Source organism: Columba livia, chromosome 5, assembly GCF_036013475.1.
Source record: "Columba livia isolate bColLiv1 breed racing homer chromosome 5, bColLiv1.pat.W.v2, whole genome shotgun sequence".
NCBI classification, from domain to species: domain Eukaryota; kingdom Metazoa; phylum Chordata; class Aves; order Columbiformes; family Columbidae; genus Columba; species Columba livia.
The window spans coordinates 13313744-13341708 of NC_088606.1; the positions used below are offsets into that span (position 1 = coordinate 13313744).

Genomic DNA, 27965 nt, shown 5'->3' on the forward strand with positions numbered 1-27965 from the left:
TAAAATGTCACATCCCTCTAAGAAATACTACTTATGCATTTCTGTGCATATTCTTATGTTTATTAGTCTGTCACATTTTACTATAGTATCTGCCAATTCCTTACTTTGAACACTTGAACAAATGAGTAGTAACCACTTTTAGTTAGACCATCAAAACTCCATCAAGTTCTCTGAGAACTCATTCCTGTTTTGAGGTAAAAGACATCCAATGAGTTTCCAAGAATTGTCACCATTGTAACTCAGTCAAACAAGTTAGCCCAAAGAAAAAGACAACTTTCTTTTTTTCTGGTACGACCACTCAAACCCTACCGTTCCCCCACTTTCTCTTGTTATTGCATTTAAACCTCCAAGATTCTTTACCTTGACTAAACGAAGGCGCCCACTGAGCTATTTACTGTACTGTTTTACCCAGTTGCTGTCCAGGCACACTGAAAACTCCCCACTACTCTGTCAAGTCTCCAAATCCAGTTAATGGAAGTCTAGGTTGCTCAAAAATTAGACTTACAGTCACCAATTCTGTTTAGGTATATACCACTGGATGTGGCATTATGTAATTTCATCGCAAATCATCGTAATTGAATGCAAAGTAAAGGAAACTTGAGTTTATTTAGCTTCCAATTTCTGGGAGGTCAAGAGGAACTAGGTTTGCTCTGGACAACAAAAGAAAATAGACTGTGCTTACAGATAATTTTCTGCCATATTCTTTCTTTAGGACCACTGTTTTATTGTTGCCCTTTCTATTACATGGGATGTACATATTATCAGGTGTCAAGAAAAGGTCAGTGCCTGTACAATACATTCTACAACTGAGCACCACTTTCCATAACTGAATAGGCAAAGAAATTACACTGAACACCAGCATCTGGCAGTATTTCTCCAAAAAAAGTGACTAAAATGGGTTTAAATTGATTAACACTATTAAATCACATCTAATATTTGATACTACATGATTTCATTACAGCTATACGATACAATTATACAAAATGTGTTAACATCAAAGAATACAACCAAAATTAAGATAGCAAACAAAACCTATATAACTTTTTTCTTTACAGGAAAATACTTTTGAAGTATGCATGTAACTGCCCATTCTTTTAAAGAAAATCTACCGCAAGCAAAGTTGTCAACCTCCAGGATATCACACATAGCATTACTACGCATATCCCCAAAAAGTGTACAATATGCACACTTGGAAAATACAAAATTAAAAAAATTGTAAGCAACAGGTGAGCTTCATATTTATAAGAATGTGAAAAGAAGTCCAATTTTAGCACTGTTGTATAAAGAATTGTCTTTTTTGACGCAAGTTCATGAACTGACCCCTCCGATTCGGGTCACGCTTTACAAAACACCGTGTTCTTGAAAGGGGATAACAGAGCAAGGTTGAGCATCTTAGCAACGTCACCTTAAAGTTTTTTTTGCGGTATTTTTTTTGCTTTTTATTTACTACTTATCAAAACACGTCCTTTAGGTTTGTAGGGTTCTTTTTTTAAAATTCTTTCCTAGAAACAATATACAAAGGGGAGGCGTATTTATTTCCAATTCATTCTCCTGTAAGATGCTTTGAGTTCAAGATCTTTCTCCTCCAACTTTCACTGGTTGTTTTTGGCCTTAGCGTGTGTTAAGATGTGAGATTTCAGGTTAGTTGATTGCGCAAACTTCTTATTGCAGCCGTCAAATGGGCAAACATAGGGCCTGTCGCCAGTATGAATTCGCACATGTGTGCGTAAATTGAAGTCCAGTGAAAAACGCTTTCCACATCCTTCAAATGTGCACTGTTGAAAGGAAAAGACAGACTCCATTAGCTACCAAAATAGTCCTCGTTCCAATCACTGATTAGACAATACTATTCTTTAAATCACTAGATTATACAAACATGAAGATTATTATAGGTGAAGCAGTGGGCATCACTTCTAAATTGCATTAAAAATAAAATTAATACTCCAGGTTCCTTTCCCACAGTATTGTATCTATTTTCAAGGAGGTAAATAACTTTTAGCTTGCAAGCAAATGCTTTCACTAAAAACAACTTCTATGCATCTGAAACAGTATTTTGCTATGCTGTACTAGAAAACAGAAACAATGTTTCATGTCAGAATTTCCCACTTTCAGTGACAATTTGCAAAGATTTGCTTATCTTACCAGCTTTCCTTTTAAAATGGGCTTGTAATACAATGGGCAGCATGTTTAACAGTAAATACTAATATCTACCACACAGCAGATCCAGCATACATGTTTAAGCGAATGCCTGAGGACTGCAAATCAAGATTCTGAACTAATTTATTTAAAAAAGAAAAAAAAAAATCAACACAAAATGCTTATCTTAAACATGTATTGGACAACACAGATAGGCTCAGGACCATGAATACCTGTAAAAATTTATAAGTAGTATCATAGGAAGTAGGGAGGGGACTTCTGGTGGCAGCAGCTCACATGACTTGATATGAATGGAAACACATTCAGTGACTATCATCATTTTGCTGAAAACTGATAAACACCCACTCCTGAAAATTAGTATCATGAGTCAACTGAACAAACAGCCCTGAGCCTCAGCTGTCCACAAGTTGAAAAAATGAGGAGAAAGAAACATTCTCCTCATTCAGTAGTAACTGCAGGCTTCATTTTTAAAGTGGGTAACTTTGTATTTTGGGAGGTATCTCCCATGTATATACAATTTGCTAATTTCTAAAAAAAGGCCATGAAAATAGTTAAGCGATAGCCTAATCAGCTTAAGGCACTTCTAATTCTTAAGATTATCATTCAGTGCGTCATCTGATTTTTAGAAATAACATAGTATCCCTGAGGTCATATGTGAGCTAAGTTACATTTACAGTATACATGTTTATCAAATAAGTTGTGGTACTTATGTCTGGAGGTTAACGATACCTGAAAGGGTTTCTCTCCGGTATGAACTAGCTGATGTCGCTTTAGTTTTGAGCTCTCCACAAAGGCCTTGCCACATTCTGCACATACGTGTACTCGCGGGCCATGAGTGTGCAGGTGCTTCCTCATGGCAGAGTTGTCCCTGAACATCTTTGTGCAGCCCTTAAAAAGAACAGTGAAACTCAATTAGTAGATAAGACAGTCCTGATAAAGAAGGTTTTATCTGCTACAGTACAAGCATTTAGAATTTTTTAAAATCCTGAATACTTTCTTAAAACTTGGCTCTGAAAAGGAGATCCCTTAAATTCATTTTTAAAAGAGCAATACCAAGAAAACTAATCACTTGATAGGTGACCAAAAAAAAAAAACCAAACCACTAAAAACCCCAAAACCCTCTCCTCACTTAGTATCATGAACCATGTGCAGCCAAATGAATAATAGGACAGTTTCATGGAGAAGATGCAGCTCTGATAGAAGCAAATGAATAAACAAAAACAAAAGCACTTACAGTTTTAGGGTAACAAACAAAGACAATTCATGGATATCTATGGTATATTCTTCTATGTGCTATATTCTCAATACTACAGTACTATGATATAGTCTCTAATATACTACAGATTAGTATGAATCTGTATGTGCACCATGCCATCTCCCAATATTTTGCCCTCCTTCTTCTCATTCCTGAGAAGAAACGGAGCAAGAGGGTTTCCAGCAGGTAACAGCTTACAGAAACTACCTTGTCCCAACTGGCAGCAGCAATTCATCACTAACACCTGAGATACAAAGAGTTTGTCACTGCTTCTACAGTTTAAACCTACAAAGTGATACTGGGCAACTGAATAAGGTAGGAAAATATCTGGGTTAGTGCCAACTCAAGCTAAAAGCAAGAGATACATAAGCTCAGGTACAGCACCAGAAGTCTTAATCTGGGGTCCATGCTGCATCAACACAGGAATAGTAATTTGATTCCAGAGTACATTTAAACCAGCAGTGAGCTGGGGCTCTCTTCACCTAATCTTTCTATACCTTTTTTCGCCTTGTAGTGACAATCAACAGACATCTACAGACATCTATCCTATGTTTTATAAATGTCTTCCTCAAGGTTAAAAATCCCTCATAAAAGTCTATTAACAACTGAAAATTCTATCTGTACTCCGAGTGACGCTGTTTAAACTTACACTAGTCTATCAATGTCACTGTGTTATAAAGCATAAAATTTGACAAGAGAACCTAAAGGAACATTCCTTGGGCTTTCTCTTTGGAAATGACTTCTTTCAAAACCAACAAACACATTTAAACATGCCTTATTTCTTAAAAAAGATGGGAAATGCCACTTTCAAGAAGCATTCTCTCTCTTCAAGCACTACAATTTCTTCGGCTGATTTAAGAAGTGTTCTGCCACCATTCACTGCATGTAACAGAACTGTGTGGGGCAAAGCAGCATCAAAATAAAATATAATCAACTCTGCATTCATTTCAAAGCCATTACTTGACTCCAAGAAGAGAATATTTAGAGAATATTTTTATTTTTTAAACTGAGGTAATAAACGCACGAAGCCTAGAAACACTAGAAGTGAGAAAATGGAAGTACAGGATATTCCTTCCTTCCCCCCATTGAGATGAAGTTGAGGCTATGAAAAAGTAAAATCAAAGAAATGAAGGTAGCATTCCTTGGTATTGTAAGGAGAAACTGTTCCAGGATCTCCACATACTAGGTGTACTACAATAAAAACATGACACTTGTGGAATATGAAGAATTGGAAATCAATATAAGCACAAGGAAGAATCCAAACTCCTTAAATTATGGCTGTCAGAGTGAAGCCTTCTAATTCATGGTCTCTCATGTGTGCTATTAGCTATCTGCTAATAGTATTTGCTTAGGCTCACGCTTATCTAGACCAGAAGTCAGCAAGATTGTGTTTGTCTTTTTTCATGACAGACTCAACTCAGCTAACAGAAGCTCTACAAAAGCTGGCTTATGCAGTAAAGCTAGATGCTGCCAATCTAGGTGACTGGCAATGTATTCAAGAGAGAGGCTTCTCCACTACCAGTAGGTGAGAATTGTATCTCCAAGACGCCTCTCTCTTTTCAAGGTGATGCACCTTCCAGCTCTGCGGAATGTAATTCAAAGTCTTCCAATAATGCCGAATTTGGCATCTGCACATAAATTGCTGATTCCTGATCTAGACCCCAAATCTGTCAGTTTCCAAGCAGAGGATATATAGATCTTAGAAACGTACTTTGAACAGCTTTCAGAACATTCTTTCAAGTATGTATTCTTGGGTGGCAGGAAATCACAACAGTAATACCAGCATGTTAGGGACTGTGCATCATGGTTACCAGAAGATTAGGGATGCACTAACCTTAAGACAAGGAATGGGAATAATATATTATTCAGTGAAAAGTTTGAAAGGAAGCTTCTAAGGAATGATAACTAAAATATAGATAACTGAGTACAGCTCATTAACATTAAGATATTTTAGTTATTCATTCTCAAGAAAAAACATCAATACAAAATTCTGGTCTACAAATTACTATCTACTCAGAAGCTAACACTGCACTTACTTTGTGAGGACAAGCTATCGTTCGTGGAGCATCATCTTCTTTAATTTTTCTTGGTTTCATTCTTAAGGAAAAAAAATAGTAGAAAAATGTTAGTAGACGGCTCTTCTCGCGTAACTACCTACATAATGCGTACATTTATTTGATAGTATTACATGCATCAGTAGTATTCAGTTTAATATTTTCAAAACATTTGTAATAATATTAAAAGTATAATTTGTCATTTGGAAAGTTTAGCTTTTCCAGAAGGACCTCTAAAATAAAAAATAACACATTTAATACTACCTTCTTATTCTTTTGAATATATGGAAATAGAGGTTTTTTTCCTGACTTATGCTAATTATAATTAGGAGGTTTTGTTTGAAAACTCAATTTTTGCTGTGCCAGTACCCATGTGGCTTATTTATCTTCACTTCCTCTCCATCCCTGCACCAAGACACAAAGGACAGAGTAGCCTCAATCATTCTTCAGTATTTTTACCACAGAAGACTTCAGAAGAAAACTCCACAGAACCAAGGAAGGCAGGCAAGTTGTGGAATCTACATAGACAATGTAGACATCCATTTTAACCACAGAAACTGCAATTATTCTTACTTTAAGCTACTGTACACATGGAATCCACTCTTGGCAACTGACAAGCAATCATCTCTTTAGTCTAGGTTGCTGATATGGATCTTCACCACTACTTTATGGGCACCATTAGTCCTCATTGACTATGTAAGGAGCCCAGCAAACTAATGCTTGCTCGGACAAGTGTACTCTACGCTGGGTTAAGAACTGGCTGGAGGGCCGGGCCCAGAGAGTGCTGGTGAATGGGGCTGCATCCAGCTGGCGGCCAGTCACTAGCGGTGTTCCCCAGGGGTCAGTGTTGGGTCCAGTCCTGTTTAACATCCTTATTGATGATTTAGATGAGGGGATTGAGACCATCATCAGCAAATTTGCTGATGACACCAAGCTGGGAGGGAGTGTCGACCTGCTGGAGGGCAGGAGGGCTCTGCAGAGGGATCTGGATAGACTGGAAAAATGGGCTGATTCCAATGGGATGAAGTTCAATAAGGCCAAGTGCCGGGTGCTGCACTTTGGTCACAACAACCCCCTGCAGCGCTACAGGCTGGGCGCAGAGTGGCTGGAGAGCAGTCAGACAGAAAGGGACCTGGGGGTACTAATTGACAGGAAGCTCAACATGAGCCAACAGTGTTCCCAGGTGGCCAAGAAGGCCAACGGTATCCTGTCCTGTATCCAAAATAGCGTGGTCAGCAGGACAAGGGAAGTGATCCTTCCCCTGTACTCTGCATTGGTGAGGCCACACCTGGAGTATTGTGTTCAGTTCTGAGCCCCTCAGTTCAGGAAAGACACTGAAGTGCTGGAGCGGGTCCAGAGAAGAGCAACACGACTGGTGAAGGGACTTGAACATAAGACCTATGGGGAGAGGCTGAGGGAGCTGGGGTTGTTTAGTCTAGAGAAGAGGAGGCTTAGAGGTGACCTCATCACTCTGTATAACTACCTGAAGGGAAGTTATAGCCAGGTGGGGATTGGTGTCTTCTCCCAGGCAGTTAGCAATAGGACAAGGGGGCATGGGCTTAAACTCTGCCAGGGGAAATTTAGGCTGGATATTAGAAAAATTCTTTACAGAGAGAGTGGTCAGGCATTGGAATGGCTGCCCAGGGAGGTGGTGGACTCGCCGTCCCTGGAGGTTTTTAAACTGAGATTGGACATGGCACTTAGTGCCATGATCTAGTAAACGGACTAGAGTTGGACCAAGGGTTGGACTCTATGATCTCCGAGGTCTTTTCCAACCCAGTCGATTCTGTGATTCTGTGTTGTTTCGAACATAGTAAGACTTCCTGTATAAAATTACGTTAGAGAAGTCCTGCCATAACCATCACCTGTCTGAATGTCAGAGAAGAGCCAGCTATGTGAATGCTACTCCAGGTAAGTGCACTGCCCTTTTATGTATCTTTATTTCTCAAACCTGTAGTGCTGTCTTCAAAAAAGAAACCTAAAAAGAAATGGCTTATCTCCACCTTATGGTGGAAGTAGGTAGGAATAAATAAATGCACCTCATACAGCTGGAGATTGACTTAAATAAGTAATGCTATTTTTGCACATTCCCAAACCTTGCCATAGAAGGAAGCTAGTCTGTTTGTGTGAGTTCCTGAATGACTTTTCCTGGTAATACAGTACAAGATAGTTCTGTGTGACAAGATAGCTACATACCATATCATATCTGTAAGTTAAACCAAAGTTTTTCCGGTATACTCCTTAGTCTCAAACAGATACGAGTGGCTTGAATTTAACAGAAGAATTAGAATTATCAGAATTGCTATTCTTGATGTTAAGAAGTAAAGGAATCTGTTCCTATCCAAGGCAGTTTTAATCCCCATGAGTTCAGTTCCTGGAAACAGATATGGAAGGACAGGGCTGGGGGAAGAGGTTTCCAAGTAGTGCAGACATATTTTTTTACATGCATTTTTAATAATTGATCTGAGACTGGCTAAACAGCAACTTCTAAAAGTTCAAAATTATTCCCAAGAGCTCTAAGGAAAATAAGCTAAAATCCCTCCAATTTGACCACATAAGCATTTGTTTCTTTGCAGGCACACTCCTATGCGTATGGCTGAAATCTGCTGCTTCACCTGCCTCCTTCACGTGGCCAGATGAGAGAGGACAGCAACAGAGGGCCTTGAGTGAGGCTGAATTAAGGCAAGAGCAGCAAAAAAACCTCCCTGAGAAGGCCTGGAGACTGGATCCAGGGAAATCTTCCTTACAGCTGCCAGTGGAGTCATATGTGACGGAGAAATCTCCTGTGGCTCTGTGGGGTATCATTTGTCCCTCAAATAATCTGACTCCTCTCAGTATTGCAGATGCAGCACAGTTCAAGTGATCACGTAGCGACTAAAGCACTTGACAGCCACTTCACCGACACAGCATTAAACTCCAAGGATTTAGAGGCTGTATTTGTTCTTTTCTCTAAGTGGAAGCTTGGTCAACTCCTGCTGGCTCAGCATCTCCAGACTACACTGAATATGAACAGTGCTAAGTGAAGAACACTGCAGTCTCCTGCAGGGTTAAAAATACAGATGTGACAAAAATACAGAATCTGGAGAGTATCATATCCAACAATCCTCTCACTCCTAGAAGACAGGTGTGAGGCATTAGTGTTGACAAAGCTCCTCTTGCACCATTGACAGCAACATCCTGAACACAGCAACCTATATCTGTTTCTGCAAACCAGCCTCTTCATCTTCTTGATAACTTTTGCCAAGATCACACATCGATTTAGATGACCTTATTGATTAATTTATGTAATCCAACTGGAATACAGAATGATTGTGCTTTGTTTAGTTTACACAGCCTCTTTGAGTAAAGCACTCAAATCCAAACAAGTGACTGTCACTGACTGTCTGACTGCACTCTTCCAGTAAGGTTCTAAACTGATAGTACTACAGATACTAAGGCTGTAGGAAAACACCAAAGCTTTCTTACAGTACCCCTGCAAAAAGCTTTCAACTACCTTTTGCATGGGATTCTCCTTATCATGTCTCTATAATTTTTACAAAAGGAAAAGGCACAGAAATGAGTGTCTGTTAAGTCAAATGGACACACAGAAGAATCCTTTGACAAGACAGGACATGAAAGAACACAGTGTCACGGTTTAATGCCATCAGAGAACAAACACCCTTAAGGGACAAAGCTGGTGCCAAAAACACCTCCTTTACTTATAACTGTCAGCTTGTTAAATGGCGGCTGAGTCATTTCCCCCAGTCTCAAAAAAAATTCCTAGGCCCAAGATCTCTGTCCGTGACATCATCAGAATGAGCAAAATCACTGTTGTTCTTAACTGACCACATATAAAGGGAGAGACTAGACAGAAAAGGAATCACTAACAAGAGAAGTAGTAAATAGCTTTAGCGAGTAGTGCCTGCATTTTTTTTACACTTGGTATAAGATCCCATTGATCATCATGTTAAATCCTATTAATAACTGTTGTGTCTTGCCTCTGGTATTAAGACTATCTTTAGGAAAGAAATGTTGCAACAGCATCATCTCTAACAGGCTGCTGGAGTAGAATAAGACAGAAAATACAGTGGTTGGGAAGCTTTTAGATCAGTGCAGTCAGGAAACTTGAGGAACCAATGCAGCTGAATCAGACAGACACTGGACAGATTGGAGCTTCAACACACACCTTACATCCTTCAGTTCAGTCCAGTGTCTGAACAGGCATGTAACATAATAAGTGTCCACTCTGGAATAAAGTGACTTTGTAATTTTCAAACTTTGTTTCTAAAGTGAGGAGTATCACCTCAGCAGTATAGTTGAATGTAAAAACATTCAGTCCCTACTGACCACAAAATGACAACAAAGTTTAGTTAACAAGGGGCAGGTTTTAAGTCTTTTAATTCCTCCTGGAAGAATGGGAAGTCGGTAACTGAATCTTAAAGTGTAGAACAAGATTGTGTATGAGCACAGGGTTCCACAGACTATTCCACAAAACAGAAGCAGATCCTTCAACAGGAAGAGGCAGCAAACAGTGTCCAGGTTATATCTCAGAGCCACAGGCAGTGAGAAGCTGTTGGGCCCACCATATACTTGGATTAAAGGCACATGGGCACATACACCATGGGCACAGCTACAACAGATCGTTTTGCCACAAATATCATCTTGCTCACAAGGCTACGGAATCCATATGGACAATCACTCAAAAAGGAATTTGAAGTCTAAAATATTCAAATGTATTAAAAAAAAAGTTTTTGGTCTTACTTAAAAATTAATTTTCTGCAAATGAGACCAGACTAGAACCTCGGCTGTTGATCTTAATTAATTACACTGTTGCAGGTCACTCTTGCCGGTGGTTAGACTTTTGGCTCCCACCCAGAAGAGCATCTCTACCAGCTCTGTCCGAGTTTTCTTAGCCTGAAACATTAATCAAAAACAGAATTCTAACACATACCACTATTTAAAACAATTACAGACACACACATCAATGCCTGGGTAGAACTTCTGAAATGGCTGCCTTTGCAGAAAGTCAATTTACATGGCAAGACAAGAATTTCCATTTTTGCAGTGAGTTTATATAGGCCATGCCTAGTAGTAGCAACTGCCTTTGGATCAAGACACTGGGACACTGTGATTAAAGGCCAAGTCTGTTAACTTGTATTGGGGGGTGGAGGGAGTGAATGAGGGACAGCAGAAAGAGCAGGAAGGTATGCAACCCAATAGCTTCACAGAATTAGTTTCATAAAAGCACATTTAACCATGCACAAAGAAGACCAAGTGAAATCAGAGGTATTAAAACACTCAGTTGCTCAAAATACAGCAAGCAACTCTGTCACCATGCAATATCAGAAAGTAACAGTTAACTCCCTCCTTTCATCTACCCAGCTGAACAGAAAGAAATGTACTTGGACAGAACCAATCCCCACCCCAAACCCCTGTCAACCTCCACAACCTATTATCTTGGATATAGATCAAATTTCAGAAGTTAGCCACAGAAGCAGTGTTAAGGCTAGGAATAAAGGAAATCTGTAAGTAAAAAAAACAATTAACAGTATAGAACCTCCCCCTTGTTCCATCATCTCCCTTTATTGCCTCTGTTAAACTTCTCTGTTCTCAAATTCTTTTTCTCCCTTTATACATAAATCTAACCTAAACAGCATTACTGTCTGTCTCAAGCAACTCTTCTGACACATCCTAGAAGTCCCTGATGGTCAGCAGTGATATTCACCTGTAATGATGACCACATCCCTAAGAATAGTTAGGAGAGAACGAAATTATTCTCTGTCAGTAATGTCACTGCCACTTCTGATCTGTTCCCCCACTCTGCCATTCCCCTTGTACTGCCCTGCTGAAACAGAAATAACATGAATGTCATGGCCCTGCTGCAAGAATCATTTGTGCTGAAGACTCCTGAAACTGGCTAGACTGGCTTCTGGATAAATACACAGAAGGGGAGTGGCACAAGGTGCCCTAGGAATCTATCTGCAACCAAAGATAGATTACCATGCCTTGGTCATGGTTAGGTAGAAAAATGTCATTAAAAGTTCTCTTTCACTCCAACATTCTGGCAAAATAATTACCAGTTCTGTTCCAGTTATGAAGAATATCATGTGTAAACAGAGAGAGTGACCTTTGCAGTGTGGTACAGAGCAAGAGATTTCCCCTTCCCCAGCATACCACTCTGGGTAAAGCAATTATCAGTTCGTTGCCCTTTAAGCTTCTCTGTAACAAGAACAAAAGCAGTAGGAAAGTGTATACCTTATAAAGAGTCCCAAGTCATAAATCTAGGTGACCAGAATGCTTTGTCACTTTTAAGAAGGGTGTTTTGATTTCAAACTCAAATGCAGTATCCTCTCCTTTGTTTTGGAAAGTTGATAGAAAGGAAGGGCAGTCCTCACAATGGCTCTCCTTCGGAAGAGGTACTAAGAAGAGCAGAAGATAAAGCCACGGAGAATAGTTTGTACCACTAGGACCCATTACTGTGCCAATTTCCCAGCTACAGTATATTCCCTTCTGATTTCTTAGTTCTGCTGATATCTATATTCTGCTGTCTTTAGCCAGATCAGTCATGGATCTGTCTGGAAGGTAAGAGGGAGGGAGGGAGGGGGGAGAGCAGGAATATCCTTTTCAGTGGCTTTGTTTGAGGGAATTCACCATGAACACCAACTAGAAATATGGCTGCCACTATCCCAGGTTGTTATAGCCAAGCAGTTATGATTTCTTCACAGCTAGCTACAGAATTATTTGCAATCAATTTAGACGTGGATGAAACATTTTATTTCACTTGAAGGAATTTCCAGTATCCCGGTCAAAGGTATCAAACTAGAACATGTTAGGTTTTATTTCTTTCTTAGCAGATCATTTACAACTTGTTTCACATTCTGGTATGATTGTGTAAGAGAAATCCAAAATTTTTGTAATTACATTTTTAAAGCATACTAGAGAAAATGCATAAGTCCTACAACAGAACCAAATAATTTGTAAAAGGCAATAAATTACCCAACCAGGTATACAGTAATTTGTCTATGCATTACCAAACATGTCTTAATGTTCTGACACACCTTGTTTATTCACAGTGTTTTCAATACTTTCAAAATGTACAAAAGCCTTTCCAAGAACAACTATAACAGTTCCAGTTAAAGGTTCCGGATTCCCGCTACATGACTCAATGACAAATCCACTATAAAAAACGTGGTATAAGACAATTGTATCAAAAGGGACAGTACAACTGCTTGCTCTGCTAGTGCCACCTAGCTGCTGAGCAGCACTGGTCTCCACTGCAGATGCTGAACTACTGCTATCTTATACTCTTTTTTTTTTTTTTTAAAAAAAAAAAAAAAAAAAAAAAAAAAAGGCTGCAAGAGCTCCAGGACTTCAAGCCTCAAGTCCACCCCTGCCTTACCTCTCACTAAACAGACCACGATCAGAGCTCCAGAACCTTGTCTGAAATGTTGCCATTGGAATTCTAACTTTGCCCATTTAAACTTAACCTCAGAACTTTGTTCCTAAGAATTGTTGCAAATGCCTCAGCCAATTTATCCTTAATCAAAATAAGCTGCATGGTTATAAACAATTAATCTAGCTGGCTTTGAGTAGCTGAAGTCTACAAACATACAATATGTTTCAAAAAGATGGAAGCAATTTCAAACCAGTGTGATTTCAAATTGGGTCCATCTCTTTAAACACCCTGTATAGTGAGATTCCTCCAGCTACCTTAATTAAAACAGGAAAGCAACCCAAAATAACTTGCTCTCAACTGCACAAAATACTTAGCATACAATTTTACTCTCAAGTGTATACTTCCTTGCATATGGACTGCACACAATTCTTATTTTTAAGACATCAAAATAAAAATGTCTTATTCAAAACCTTACTCTGAACACGTGAAGCTACCTACTAAGTTTAAAAGTAATGGTTTCAACTTCACATGTTGCTCTAAGTTTTCAGAATACAGCTACTGAGAATTTCAAAATTATGACCAGTAACACTTGAAACTTTTGGAGAACTTAACACTAAATAAACACATTATTTTAGAATGAATGGTAATCTTAGGACCCCCAAACCCAATTCCAGCACATGCGTATTTTTCTTTTAGTTTGACATGCAAGGTTTCTAATGATACCGCACACAGCCACCTCCATCAAGAATACCAGAAAATCAGTATAAAAATAGGTTTGTAGATATCAATGCCTGAATTCTTGTTGTTATAGCTAAAAGGAGTCACTTTAAAATGCTTCACTGCAAGAGGACCAAGACCTTAACAAGCAATATGCAAATTCTAATACACCCATATTCTTCAGTCTCAGCTATACATAATCATTTAAGATTTAACATAAAACTAAGAGTTTTCTTTTTTTAAAGGCAAGAATAGAAGTTTGACAGTCATCAATTCTGACCAAGAAATCCAAAAACCTTTTTTAAAACAGAAGATGCTTGAAGTTTTTATGTATCTGCAATTAAATTATCAGAACAATTCTTCATAGGTTTGGGGTAACTTGAAGATATTGCTAAAGGTGATGTCCCCATGCTGCTTACTCTACCACCATATATTTGTCTTATGACTGAAGTGGTTTACATCTTGTCTGCTGTACAGAAATATATTAATAGAAAAGAGACTGCACATATAGAACTAAATCTTTCAATCATTAACATATTCTAGCTCTAAAACTTCTTAGAATATTCTACCATGAATTAAAAAAAGTGGCAAATCTAAATTATTGCCAGCTGCCACTATTTTCTTAACAGAAAATTAACTAAAATCCAAAGATGCAGTACATTTTACAAGAAATGTGCAGGTAGATCTGATAGAAGCAATCTGGTTGTTTCAAGAAGCCCAAATTCTGGCAAACATTGAGTATTGAAACCAATCTTAAGAAAAATATTCAGTATTTGCATGGTGAATATCCTATGAGAAACTATTTAAACTTCCTGACAAAAAAGAGATGTTCAGTAATTAAGTGTTTAATAGAACCAAAGGTTTCAGCACGTTTTAAAATAACTGAGAATACCATTCTAAGCACATAATGAGCAGAAACGTGTAACATCTTCAAATCAGAATATTATGTACACTCATAGTATCACTTAAATATTTGCTTTCACAAAAAATTGTATTAACCTTTCAGGAGATCTCGGAGGAAAACAAGCATTTTGATTAACAATAGTTAAACAAGTAACAACAGCATCAGTAGCTAGAACCACCCACCACTTCATCTAAAATCCTCTTTTCAGTTGTTCATGACATGTTTTTATATATTTCCAGATCAGATATCCTGAAGCAAGGAGAAAGTCCTGCAAAACTATCCTACTAGGAGCCTTCAAAATCCATAGTTCAATGACTTTACTGAAATAATTACGGAACAAGGCTGTGCTGGCAGTCCTCTAACAAAAACACACTGAAGAGCAGCAGAACAAGCTTGTACCAAGCAGCAAGATCCAAGAGGTGAAACAAGGAGATGCACACACTGGACACCAAGACCCACCTAACCAAGAAGCCAGACCAGAACTTGTCTCAACAGCCCCTGCCATCTAGCAACTAGCTGAAAAACTGGTTCAAAATAAAAGTAAAAGGCCTACTTAGCCCCCTCATAGCTAACCCAGGAGGTAAGAGTAACAACATCTGACACCTAAGAGTACATTGATGTTCAGAATTGTGCACCAGAGCTCTGAAGAACAGCCATCTGGTAAGAAAATAGGAATATAGCTTCATACATACATTTTGCTTTCAACATGGGAAAAACTGATTCCAGCAGCTGCAGGAAGCTAACAGTTGTGCTCAGATATTTGGAGATGCCAGCATTCATTCTGCCCATACACTGCACAGAAGCATGCCTTTGGTAACTACCTGCGCATGCACACAAAGAAGGGGACCAAGGAAATGCTGTGAAGGTGACCTTGATGTCACAGCTTCCAGGTCTCCAAGCAGAGGTCTCTGGTGGCCACTGACTGCCCCAAGCACTTGGTACCAGAGTCAGAGGCTCTGTGGAGGGAGGGGGAAAGAGACATATGACACCCAGCACTCCCCTGCAGAACCCCTCTATGTGAAAGGAAAAGTCACCTTGCAACTCAGGTCAATGTATTGACACGTAAATGAGTTACAATTTTGATTCACTAGAAGAAAATCCAAGCAGTATCAGTTACCAATTGTGAAACTGAAATTATCAGTGGCACTTGAAAGTGCAAGACACGTGACTACACTGAAAAGAAGTTGAAGACCTTGAGCTTAAGCAGAAAGAAGCAGGTGGAACAGTAAGCAGCTTTACAAACTAAATACCGTTCCTAGCTTTCTTGTACTAAACAACCTGAATGCAGCATTTCACTTGTCAGAGCGCTTGGTGCTGAAGAAACTAAGACTATGAAAGATAGATTCTGTCATGTTAAAGATGCAGCCTATCAATGTGTTTTGGTCCTGTCCTACCCAACAATAAAAGACCAGAAGACACTGAAGAAGTCACTGCTGAATATAAAATCCAGTTATTTTAACACAGTACCAGCTACTCTTCTGAATTAAGTCTCTTGTTTCAGATGTTTAAATGGAACAATACACTATACTAAATCTAATGTTTATTTTGCCCAACAGTTTCATAATGAAAACAGTGAAAAGACACATTTTAGTTTAAAGATCCTTTCTTCCTACTTACCTAGCAAATTCAGCCAGTTGTTTGGGGTCTGAGAGGTCGATGCCAGGTATTCCACCAGGAGGAAGTTTCTTCCCCGTCATGTACTCTGAGTAATCTGGAGGAGAATTCTCTCCAATGATCTGTTCTTCCACCACGGTTTCATGGTCAATATCTTTTTTATCATCTGAAATACACAAAATACTGAATTCAATACATACTAAAGATCAAAACAGCATTTAAGTTATTACACTGCATCTCAATACAAATTCACTGTTGCTGCACGCTTAAAAGAATACGCTGCACTTCCAAATTTCCACACTAATTGTGAAGAGCATCCATATAGTTACAGCATGAGGAACACAGAAAGAACACAGTGAGTGAGAAAAAAAAAAGCAGAAGTCACATTTATTTAAATACAAACAAGTAAGGAAATAAGTAGAACAATCCCATGAATGTTGGCTGCACCTGAAAGACAGTGCACTTTTCGTGAAACGATGCCTAAAGATTTGATTCCCTTAACTTGTCTGAGACTACCCTCCACCATACCCACTTTGGATCTCAACAGCAGTCAGTAATCAAGTAAGCCTATCAGAGGAGTGACAGATATCCTAAGACATTAGGACTACTGATCTTTACTTCAGAGTCTTCAGACTTCCTTCATCTCCAAAAGAAGTGTCATGGAGAGACAAGAAATTTAAAAATAATTGCTAATAGGCTTCAGCAACTGCCCATAAAGTTTTTAAATACTTGCAGACATGTCTAATGAAAGCAAAAAAAACCAAGCAGTGTCTCCCTCCTGAGGGGGAGTTTCTTCCTTCCTCTGCAGAGACCAGCCTAAGGTCCTCCCCACTCTATTATGTAAACAGCAGATAGGGATCATTCAGAGCTTTGATCTGCAATTCAGTTAAGATACTACTGCTTTATCTGCTCTAGAGCTCCTCCTATGGATTTGTCCTCAAGGACTACAGGTGGAAGACCGGCTGTTGCTGTCTACTCACATTCAGAACTTAGAATATGCTAAGACACAATGTTTTCTCTCTCCTCTTGCTATTTTATAATAGAAACCAGAGAGGCACAAGGAAGACAAAGAATGGAAACATCCACCTATGTTCCTCACTGGAGTGCTCACAGCAAAAGAAAGAAAGACTCAGCACCAATCCTGTTTTCCACCCTCAAATAATCCTAGGACAACAGATGTCTATATACAGTTGTAACTACTCAGCTAAATGTTAACAAACTTGCCACTACATTACTTCTGTTACGCTACGTATGGGGAGCACATTCTGTAAATCACTTTATACACAAGAGGCTCTACAAAAATAACAGGAAGTTTTATTTTACATGTAATGTTTAAGGAGTGGAAATACAAGGTGTGGTAGGACAGAAACAGTATTTTTCCCAATTAAAAAAAAAAAAAAAAAAAAGCAGTAGGTGAGGGTTTTTTCTCACGAACAGAAATACAGGAAATAACATTATTCATTACTCAGTAACTTATGTTAGAAAAGAGAGAACAAGATACAGGCAAATAAAAGAAATATACTAAGGACAAATTTCTATCCAATTTGTAATGCCTGCTTTAGTGTTTGCCACTGAGCTATTTCTAGAAATGTTACTGCTAGTTTGGTGTTTAATCTGATCTACCAGATCAAATAGCACTTCATGTATATGTTCCATGGGGGAAGAGGAAAATAGCCTCCAACACTGCAAAGACAGGAGTGGTAATAAGAAAATACTATCTGCAGCATTAGATTGGAAATAAACTGCAAAATTGACTATTTGCACTTTTTTTTTTAATTCTAATCTAGTTTTCCACTCACCACCCTAGCTTTCAGCATTTGCCAGTGATTTAAAGAAAGCACATGAATTTACCTAAAGCAAGGATTATATGCCAAGTTTTACAGCACCTGCAGGAGTTACAAATTCAAGTCAATAAACCTCCAATTTGGCAATGATTTGTTCTTCCAAATAAAAACTTGAGAACAGGTATTTATGATTGCCTACACAGACAGAAAAGACATTCTGAAGCTCAGAAGAACACAGAACTTCTGGAAAGCTAAAAGCAATACCTTGTCCATGCTGTTAACTAGAGTGACTTCAGCTGCCTTCAATTTAGCCATTTCAACAGTCATTCAGAACTTCCAGTTTGACTGTTTGAGGACATTCATAAAAGAAACAAGTTTCATTTCCTGCCTCAGATCAGATGCATGAGTCAGCAGGGAAATTTTGTATACATTCCGTAAGATCTTTCCTTCCCTAGTGTAAATGCTGGCTGCTCCACCATATTCCTTGCTGTTTGAGGGCCAAACTGAAAGCCTTCAGTGCCTTTACTTCCCAAAAGCCTGCCAACAGAAATCAATTCCATGGCTATTCAATTCCACAGGCTATTCAAGTAAAACATGTAAAACTATGAACATATTGCTTTTATATAGCAGAAAAATAAGAAAAGGTATCCCTCAAAATATTGACAGTTATGTGAAAATAAAAAACAATCAAATTTTCCTATACCGAAACACCTGCATCTCTACAGCAGCACATACCTGCAGTTTTAAAAACTCTTTCAAACCAAAACAGACTAAAACAACAACATGCAAAACATTTACCTTAAAGTGTTATGTCAGGCTAACATCCCTCAAGACAGAAGAGCTGGTTCACACCAGAAGTCAAACATTTTTTCAAAAGTAACAGCAGACTTGCTCTTTAGTACCCAGACCATCTTATGACATTATCGACTCATTGAAAAAAAAAAAAAAAAAAACAAAAAAAAAAACACCAAGCAAACAATAATGAAAAAAATACACCCTAACAAAACAAAACAACAACAACAAAAAAGCAAAAAACGACCACACACACTTCTTTGGAAAAACTTTACTACTGTCCTCTATGCACAAACTCATCACAAGTTTGTGATCCTCAACAAACCTGGACTAGGCAGCTCAAAGTTTGGAGGCTGAAGTCCAAGCGAACTTTCACTCAGGCTGCCAGGTTAACTGATACCCTCATTGCAAATAGGACAAGTTGACTGCTTGTTGTTTTCTGCCTTCAAGCAAGTCCTGGTGCAACTACTGCCAATTTATTTCCCCCTTTTCCTCTCATAAGGCGTTAGAAAAATCAAACACACTGCATCCAAAGCAAAGCAGGGAAGAGACACGACCCTGAAATTCTGGTGACACCTCTGGAGAAGCATAGTACAAATAAGGCACGATAACTCTGTGCAGTTTATGCCCATGCCAAATTAATCTGGATGCCACCCATGCAAGCTAAATACAGATGGAGCCATGGAACCAGCCAGGAAAACGAAATTAACTGCTGTATACTATCTGATCTGCCTTAGTTTGACCCTTAAAGCCTCTTGAAAATACAGCAGACTCAAAGCATTTTGTTTAAGTGTGTATCTAGCACTGTTGTTACGGATCTAATGCAGCGTTTTGTAAGAAACTTCCAATATTATATTAGTCCTGTCTTCTTAAAGATATTGAAGATCTGAACGCATGTCAACTAGTAAATCGTTTTCTCTTCACAAGAGCATGCACTGCCAGTCACTGCAACAATTCTCTTATGAAGCTGTAAAATACAGATTTGTTAGACACACCAAATATATCTATATATATATAGATATATCTCCCCTTCCCCCCCATCCTTCTATGCCCAATTACATTAAGACAGATACTTAGACTAAATTGGGTTGTTCTATGTATCTGTTTAGGACATACCCAAACAAATCATGTTCAGTGCCATTCCATTTGCACTTCTCTCATGCCCTATATACAGGCAATACACATCTTGAAGTGGATTAACTTGTGTACTTCAAAGTCAGTCAGTCAGTCAAACTTTATTTTTTTTTACTAAGAACAGTGAAAGTTCAACATTTTGGCCAGCCGTATCTTTTGACTGCCACTTAAAACATACTTCTACTGGTGAAATAAACAAAAGTTTTAAGAGTTTCAAGGCCAAGTACCAACTGAGGTAGAAAGAAGACATTACTGGGATAAAACTAGTAACCACAGATTCCATGTAACAGATCAACAACAAAACATGGTAGGATCTGTTTCCCAAGAGTTTATTATCTTTTGCTCTTATTACTACAGTTTCTCCATCTCTTTCAGCCCTTTTGTTGCACAGAAAATCCATCCATCTCAGAACCCTATTATTTCATGCATTTCTAGAATAGTAGCTAGCTCCAGCTGACATCTCTGGAACTCCACAGCTTTATAAGATGACCCCTTAACTCTCAACCCAAGAAGATCTGTGAGTATTTCCACCCCAGTTATTCTTGATTTTAGCCAATTCTAGATCCCTAATTCTCTGAGCCATCCTTCTCCTCTATTACAGAGCAAGGAGAACACATTTTTATTAAATCAGTCTTCCCCTGTGGAAAATAAGGAGTACAAAAGGGAACTCAGAAGGTACACTTGTTAGCAAAGCAATAAGACCTATAGCTTCCTCCACAACGTACAAAGTTGAAAGACATTTTGCTTATCAACTAAAATGATGAACAACATTTACGCTTAAATTTTCTTTTTTATGATCCCACTGTTAAACACATTTGTTTTTAGGAACAGCTGAAATGCAATTACATCATCAAGTACGTATTCGGCAACTGTGCAGCACCAAGGCACTGTGGTAACAGCTTGGCTATTGCTACTACATTGCAGTCTCCTCAGACAAATTAGTGCATTGGTCATGTTTGGAAACAAAGAACCTTAATTAGTTTGTTAAATAACACAGTTATTTAGCAGCCACTTCTGAGTGCTAAATTCCATTTTGCACAGTATGTGGCTGCCGGGTTACTTTTCCACTGATGTGCCTTGCACACACGGAGAGAGAACAGGTTCTTCTTTCCCCATGTCACCCATCTCTTATTTCACATCACTGAGACATGAACTAACAAAAACCACTGCATATATCAATAGTCACCATCTGACTTCAACATTTGTGAGACACTGTGCAGAAGCACTATGACCTTCTGAATCATCAGTGTACAAGTGACATGGACCTCTCAGGGAAGGCTCCAATAGTAAGTCAAAGGATTCTAGTTTGAAGTTGGACTGAGAGGCCACTTAACTGAGATATTTGAAGTGATCAGTCACATTCCTGTATTTGACTTTCAAAACTACAAAGATATTTAAAACAGCTGCAGGAAAATATCTGCCTTATCCCCTAAGGTTCGCTGGCAAAAATGTCAGTGTAGACTCGGCACTTACGGACACCAAAAGCCTATACTGTTGTCTTAATCAGAGTCAGAAATAGATTATCATCTTACTAACCAGACAATGACTAACTTTCTGCCTCCATTATGTAAAACTTTCATGTAAGAAGCTGATTACCTATCTGTCATTGCAAAGAATTTCAGCCATCTTTGATACAGGACCACAACCGGACTAAATGACTTGTCTATCATTTACACTATGCAAGAATACTAGTCAGACAGCAGATGCTTAATTCCTCTCACCCCTGCAATCTGATAAATGAAAATTCTTCCACTTTTAAGACATTGAAAGTTTTTTTAAGAGGTTTTAAAAAACCCTCTAGAGACCTATCATGAACCCTGAGTTTCCAAATATGGGTCCACACAAAGGCTTCCTGGATTATGAAGAATCATTTCCAAATCATACATGTAACGTCTACAACTCCGTCTTTTCCATCTAGGAATAGGAGACTTGAGCAGTTTAACATGTGTGTGCAATGTTTAGTTTGGTTGTTCTATTTCAGCTCCAAGCTTGCAGACTACCTACGCTATTTTAAACCAACACCTATTTCAGGTTTGAAAGCTTGACAGATTCAAGAATCATTACCTAGAAGCAGATGCAGTTACACTAATATATTTTTTCCTGTTGAAATTAAGCCCCAGCTACTTCAAATTCCAGCATTTGGCAGAGCCAGCATTTCAGCTCCACCTTCCCAAATGGCTCCTGCATCTAAGAATCAGTTTCACTAGCACAGTCTCATAAAGTAATTTCTAATGATCCTTTTCCCCCATCACCATTGTGTACCCAGCCTGGAGACAGACGCCAAAGAGGATGATTCAAATTGAATCTAGCAAAGTCTCAAATAAATTCCACTTAATAAAAAACAATTTTCCTAGTACTAATTGAGGTATCTCACTTACAGAGTACTATTAACTATATATCATTTTCTAAATCCATTACAGGATACCCCAGAGAAAATAATCAGGATAGATATTAGACAGTATAGAGAAAATACAATAAAGCAACATGACACACCATATATACCTAATGCCTTTCTTTGTTCAGTTCTTATTTTCACACATGAAGAAAGACAATTTCATTCTGAAGATCTGGAAAAGTAATCTGAACTAGAACAAAGCATTCCTGGTTCAAACTAAACACTTTAATTAAAGTAATCATGGGTCACAAGTTTGATATCACCATAGATACCAAGGTGATAAGAGAAGTTATGGTAAGTCTAAACCGTTGCCAACAACAGTACTGCAGCTTCTAAGTAGCGACATGACAAGGATTGAGTACTCCCTTTTAACCATATTGCTATATATTTCACAGATTATTTCTACATATTTCAAGAGGTGCTACCAGACATATTATACTGATTTATGGACAAAGACTTACGACTGACTAAATTTGGTACCACCCGTGTACAAACTAATACAGCAGCACTAGAAAACAGTAACCAGTAATTAATTCACATTGCCTTCCCACGCTGTGGTGAGCACAGTGCCCTTGTTCCCAGTTCAAATACCCATGAACAGCAATATAGGGCTCATTATTTTATCCTGATGCATGGCCTTATTTACTATTCATCTTTTGATAAACTTTTTGCTAAGCATTTAAACTAAAGAGTCAATTACATCATTGTGCAAGCAGTCCTTAATTATGTCAAGGAACAGAGGCAAAACTACTGCCTTTGTTCAAAATACAGTATGCCAAAATCTGTAGGGAAATTTTAGTACAACTACCCTTTTGCAAGCCTGTAGTTCATTCTGTTGGTTGTTTCTTGTTTGTTTTTTTTCCCCCCATCAGTTTTGCTTCTTTGGGATTTTTTCTGGCAACTGTTCCCCCTCTAAAATTTCAGAAAACAGACAATCAGACAATGAAGCCTCAGCATTTAACAACTTCAGACCATAAAAACCTATCCAATAGGCTCAGTAAAACTTTACAGTACTCTTAACTGAGTGGTTTTCACCAAAGGCTGTTTGAAGCTGGGGGTGGGGAGCGAGTAGGGTGGATGTATGCGCACAAGTACACAGGGAGAGGAGGTAATACTTTAATACTTCTATTTTACCTATATATTTTGTGATTTTGCTTTTGGGGGGCTTTTTGGCATTAGAAGTCTAGTCAAAATACATATTCTGAATCATGGATATAATTGAGTTGAATGTAGCAATGCAATTCAATCTCCAGTAAATTACAAATGGATATAACTCCCACTGAGCTTGCATGGTCAGGGCCATAAAGAACAAAACCACTGAAATCAATAGGGCTACCCTTATGTAAAAGTTGTGTATGTGGAAAGAGAATCAACTGAATTGATTATACACATGCTTCACTTCAGCCAAGTAATAATCAGCATGCAGAAGCCCTAAGGAAGCATCCTATCAAGCACTCTCAATTTCAGAGTGCAAATGCATGCTACAAATTGTCAATTGATCTCAGCAAGGTTCGGTATCATGCCAGGTCATGAGTCATATCATAGGTAGCTTCCACAAACCAGAAGACTGTATTAATTTCTATTATTTTTTATCTTTCTTAGATGGTCAATTCTAAGGGAGTGAAAAAAAAAAATGTGGATTTAATTTGGGTTTCATACAACAATACACAGAAGCATACAGGACCCCATTTTCCTAAACAGTATTTGGGAAACTCCTGAACTAAAGTTCTTTGTTCATCGATAGGCAAGGAACTTCAGCTAGACTCATTGGGCTGTCAACTGAGTATACAGCAGCAGAAGCACCATAAACTCTACCAGACTTGACAAGTAATCACCTATACTTAAAAAGGGAGTAAAAATCAGATTCACCATTCTTTCCATCTTTTCAGACAATAGAATTCAGCCATTAAATACATTTTCCCCTTCACAGAATCACAGAATGTTAGGGATTGGAAGGGACCAAGGCTACATAGGAAGGTGTCCAGGTGGGTTTTGAATGTCTCCAGAGCAGGAGACTCCACAACCCCCCTCGGCAGCCTGTTCCAGTGCTCTGTCACCCTCATGGAGAAGAAGTTTCTTCTCAAATTTAAGTGGAACCTCCTGTGTCCCAGTTTGAACCCATTACACCTTGTCCTACCATTGGTTGTCACCGAGAAGAGCCTGGTTCCATCCTCATGACATTCACCCTTTATATATTTGTGAACATTAATAAGGTTGCCCCTCAGTCTCCTCCAAGCTAAAGAGACCCAGCTCCCTCAGCCTTTCCTCATAAGGGAGATGCTCCACTCCCTTCATTATCTTCGTGGCTCTGCGCTGGACTCTCTCCAGCCGTTCCCTGTCCTTCTGGAACTGAGGGGCCCAGAACTGGACACAATAGTCCTGGTGCAGTCTCACCAGGGCAGAGGAGAGCGGAAGGAGAACCTCTGTCAACGTACTAACCACCCCCATTCTAACACACCCAGGATGCCATTGGCCTTGGCCACAAGGGCACAGTGCTGGCTCATGGTCATCCTGCTGTCCACCAGGATCCCCAGGTCCCTTTCCCTTATGCTGTTCTCTAATAGGTCATTCCCCAACTTATACTGGAACCTGGGGTTGTTCCTATCCAGATACAATACTCTACACTTTCCCTTGTTTTATTTAATTAAACTTTTCCCCACCTAACTCTCCAGCCTGTCCAGGTCTCGCTGGATGGCAGCACAGCTTTTCTAACTCCCCTTTCTAACAACTACTTGTCATTCACAAACATCACCGAGATGAAACACTTTAGACTACATGAGAAGCCTAAAGAGTATGTTTATCCTACTGGACTCTTTAAAAATTCAAAAGAGCACAAAAACTATGACATGCAAGACAGATTACCAACCTACCAGTCAAAGACCACACACCAATTTAAATATTACACAAACTGATACTATTTGACTGTTTTTTTCACACTTTCATAACTTCAGCATAGAACTCTGACTACAGAGCCTAGTTTCCAGAAATATACTTTTTGTAAAAATGAAAAAATAAACCAAAAAAAAAGTGTGCCACAAGTAACCCTTTTCTGCTGACCAAAAAGGCTCTTCGTCACATATTTTAATGGAAAGGACCAGAAAATCGTGCCAGATCAATATAGTGGGAAGGGCAGGTGCACATCAGGTTTATTCCAAGCCCTACAGATACTAACCTTCACAAGATTTTATTCCCTTTAAGAGCCACTCCCACAGAAAACCCCAACTCCTCAAAAAAAAAAAAAAAAACCCAAAAAACAAACAAACAAACAAACAAAAACACACACACACAAAAAAAAAAACCAACCCACAAAACAATTTCACACAATACAGACTCCGCAGGCCTATTTAAAAAGCCTATTTAAAGCTTCAGACCTCTCCGAGGAAAAGCTGAACGGTCTCCGAGCTTCAACCCGAAATTGCTCCTTTCCTCCCCGCCGTTCCCCAGGACTCAGCTCTGCCTCCGGAGCGAGAAGCCACCCCTCTGGGCTGTCAGAGCCGGGCTCCGGACAAGGGGGCTTCTGAGGGGCCGGCTGTTTGTGGCCGCCCCCTCCGAAGCCGACGAGAGGTGCGGCCACAAACCGGCCCCCGCTGGGGGAAGAGGCGCTTCCCCCCGGCCGGCACCGCTGGCTTGGGGCAGGGAGGCCCCACCCACACCCCGCCTGGCTACCACAGCGGGTCGGTGCCGGGCGGCCCCCGGGCTCATCCCCAGCGGGGAAGCAGTAAAACGGTATTTCGGGGAGATGGCCGTCCCGGGGCCGGGGAGAGCCGGCGGGGCGGGCGGCGCTGGGGCGGGCGGTTCTCCCCCCGCACATAACGGTCACGGCCCGGAGCACACGCCTCATCCGGGGACGCCACCCGCGTTCAGCATTAAAATGCGGCCCAATGGGGCGGCGGGTGCGCGGCGGCGGCAGCGCGGGAGGGTGGGCAACGGCAGACGGGGAGCCGGCAAGGCAGCGGCAGCCAAGCAGGGGAGGCGGGCCGGCCGCCCGGGAGCCGGGGGAGAAAGAGGACAGAGGGCGCCGGGAGGCGGTGGCCGGGGGAGGGAAGGACGAGGGGCAGGCAGGGAGCGAGCGACGGGGCGCCGCGGGGAGCGGCGGCGGCAGCGGCGGGGCGGGGACGGGGGGAGAAGCGAGGAGGCTGGGTTCGCCCCGCACCCTGTGCCCGCCCGCACACCCCGCCTCCCCCTGCTGCAGAAACTACGCCATTGCGGCCTAGTCCTGGAGCCAGCGGCGCGCTGCCTCCCTCTCGCACTCCCCTCAGCCGCCGCCATCTTGGCGGCCGCCGCCATCTTTCCTTCCCCCCGCCGGAGCCGGGCAGGAGCAGCGGCGGCAGCAGCGCAGACCCCGCCATCTTTTCGGGGAGCCGCCATACTTGCCCTGGCGATGAACATGGCGGCGCCCATCACACACATCAAAACATGGCCTCCCTTCAAAACAAAACTGTCCGAGGCGAACCGGGCAGCCGCCGGCGTGGCCTGGGGCCCGGGGAGGGAGGGGTCCGGCGCGTACTTACCCGAGGCCCACATGGTGACCGAGAACTCCCCCTCCAGGGTCTTGATCTGCACCTGCTTCTGCTCCCATTTCCTGCCGCCGCCGCCCTCGGCCCCGCCGCCGCCTCCCCCGCTCAGGTAACTCTTCTTGCTGCTCTTCTTGCCGCTGCCGCCCTTCTTAACGCGGCCTCCTCCGCCGGCCGAGGAGGAGCCGCCACCTCCGCTCTTGCTACCGGCGGCGGCTACGGTGACCAGGGTCTGCTCGATGTACTCGTCCTCGCCGGCGGGGGCCGGCACCGGGATGAGGATCTGGTCCTCAAAGCCGTCGTCGGCCCGTAGTCCGTCCGAGTCGTCTCCCCCTACCACCTCCTCGCGGGTCTGCACCAGGATCACCTCCTGGTGGTGGTGGTGCAGATGGAGCTGTCCCCCGCCGCCGCCGGCCGCGCCGCCGCCCGCCCCGCTGGGGTCCCCGTCCGAAACCAGCGGCTGCAGCGCGATCATGGGCTGGTGGTGGTGGTAGTGATGGGGCGGGTGGTGCGGGCCGCACTCCTCGCAGCACTCGTCCTCTTCCTCCTCCTCCTCGTCCTCCTCGCCGCCTACCACGGTGGTCTCGATGGTCTCCACCGGGATGGTCTCCACCTCGATCTCGTGCAGCTCCACGATCTCGGCCGGCATCTCCGAGCCGTCCGTGGCGATGTACAGGGTGTCTCCCGAGGCCATGGCGGGGCGAGGGGGGAACAGAGCTCCACCGGGGGCGAGGGGGCTCCGGTCCGCTCCCCTCGGCGGATGGTAGGGCTCGGGCTCCTTTCGCTTCCCCTCCTTCTCCTCCTCCTCCTCCCCCTTCCACACAAACACCAGCTCCTCGCAGCCAGCGAGAGGGAGGCAGCCAGCCGCCAAATCCCGGCTACGCTCCCTCGCGAGACTGCCGCTGCTGCCGCCGAGACGGACCCCAGCCCCGGGAGGCCGCTGCCGCCGGGACCCGCCCCCCCGCCGCCAAGCGGCCAATCGCACCGCCCGCCGCACCCAAGGCTCACCCAGGCGAGCGAAGTAGCCTACGGGGGCACGCCGTGCCGCAGCGGCCCGCCTCCATTTACCGCCGCCGGCCTATCGAAGAGCGCTGCGAATGCAGAGCGCGCCTCCCGGCGCCGAGCGGCCAATCGGCCGGCGGCCGTGTCACCCCTCTTCGGTCCAGCCCGCCCCTCCCTTTCCTTTTCGCCCCGCCCCGCGCGGAAGCGCCGCCCCAGCCCGGCGCTCCCTCCTGTGCTCCGCCGGGGTCAGGCGCTCTTCACGCCGCAC

General features: G+C 41.6%; 1 protein-coding gene across 1 annotated transcript; it reads right to left on the reverse strand.

Annotated features, from left to right (window-relative positions):
* Positions 1-38: 38 nt before the first annotated feature.
* YY1 (YY1 transcription factor) lies at positions 39-27956 on the reverse strand. The gene is made up of 5 exons (XM_065063496.1): positions 26693-27956; positions 16080-16242; positions 5449-5509; positions 2887-3045; positions 39-1775 (listed from the first exon to the last, which is right to left on the reverse strand). The coding sequence occupies exons 1-5, from the start codon at positions 27387-27389 to the stop codon at positions 1593-1595; spliced, it is 1263 nt and encodes a 420-aa protein (XP_064919568.1). The 5' UTR covers positions 27390-27956; the 3' UTR covers positions 39-1592.
* Between the last annotated feature and the right edge of the window lie 9 nt (positions 27957-27965).

Bases quoted from the DNA above. Each gene is read 5' to 3' on its own strand.
- YY1 (XM_065063496.1), bottom strand. From the start codon at position 27,389: ATGGCCTCGGGAGACACCCTGTACATCGCCACGGACGGCTCGGAGATG. The intron at 16,243-26,692 runs GTAAGTACGCGC...TGTGTATTTCAG, and splicing joins GGTCACCATGTGGGCCTCGG to ATGATAAAAAAGATATTGAC. The intron at 3,046-5,448 runs GTAAGTGCAGTG...GTTCTTTTTAAG, and splicing joins CGATAGCTTGTCCTCACAAA to GGCTGCACAAAGATGTTCAG.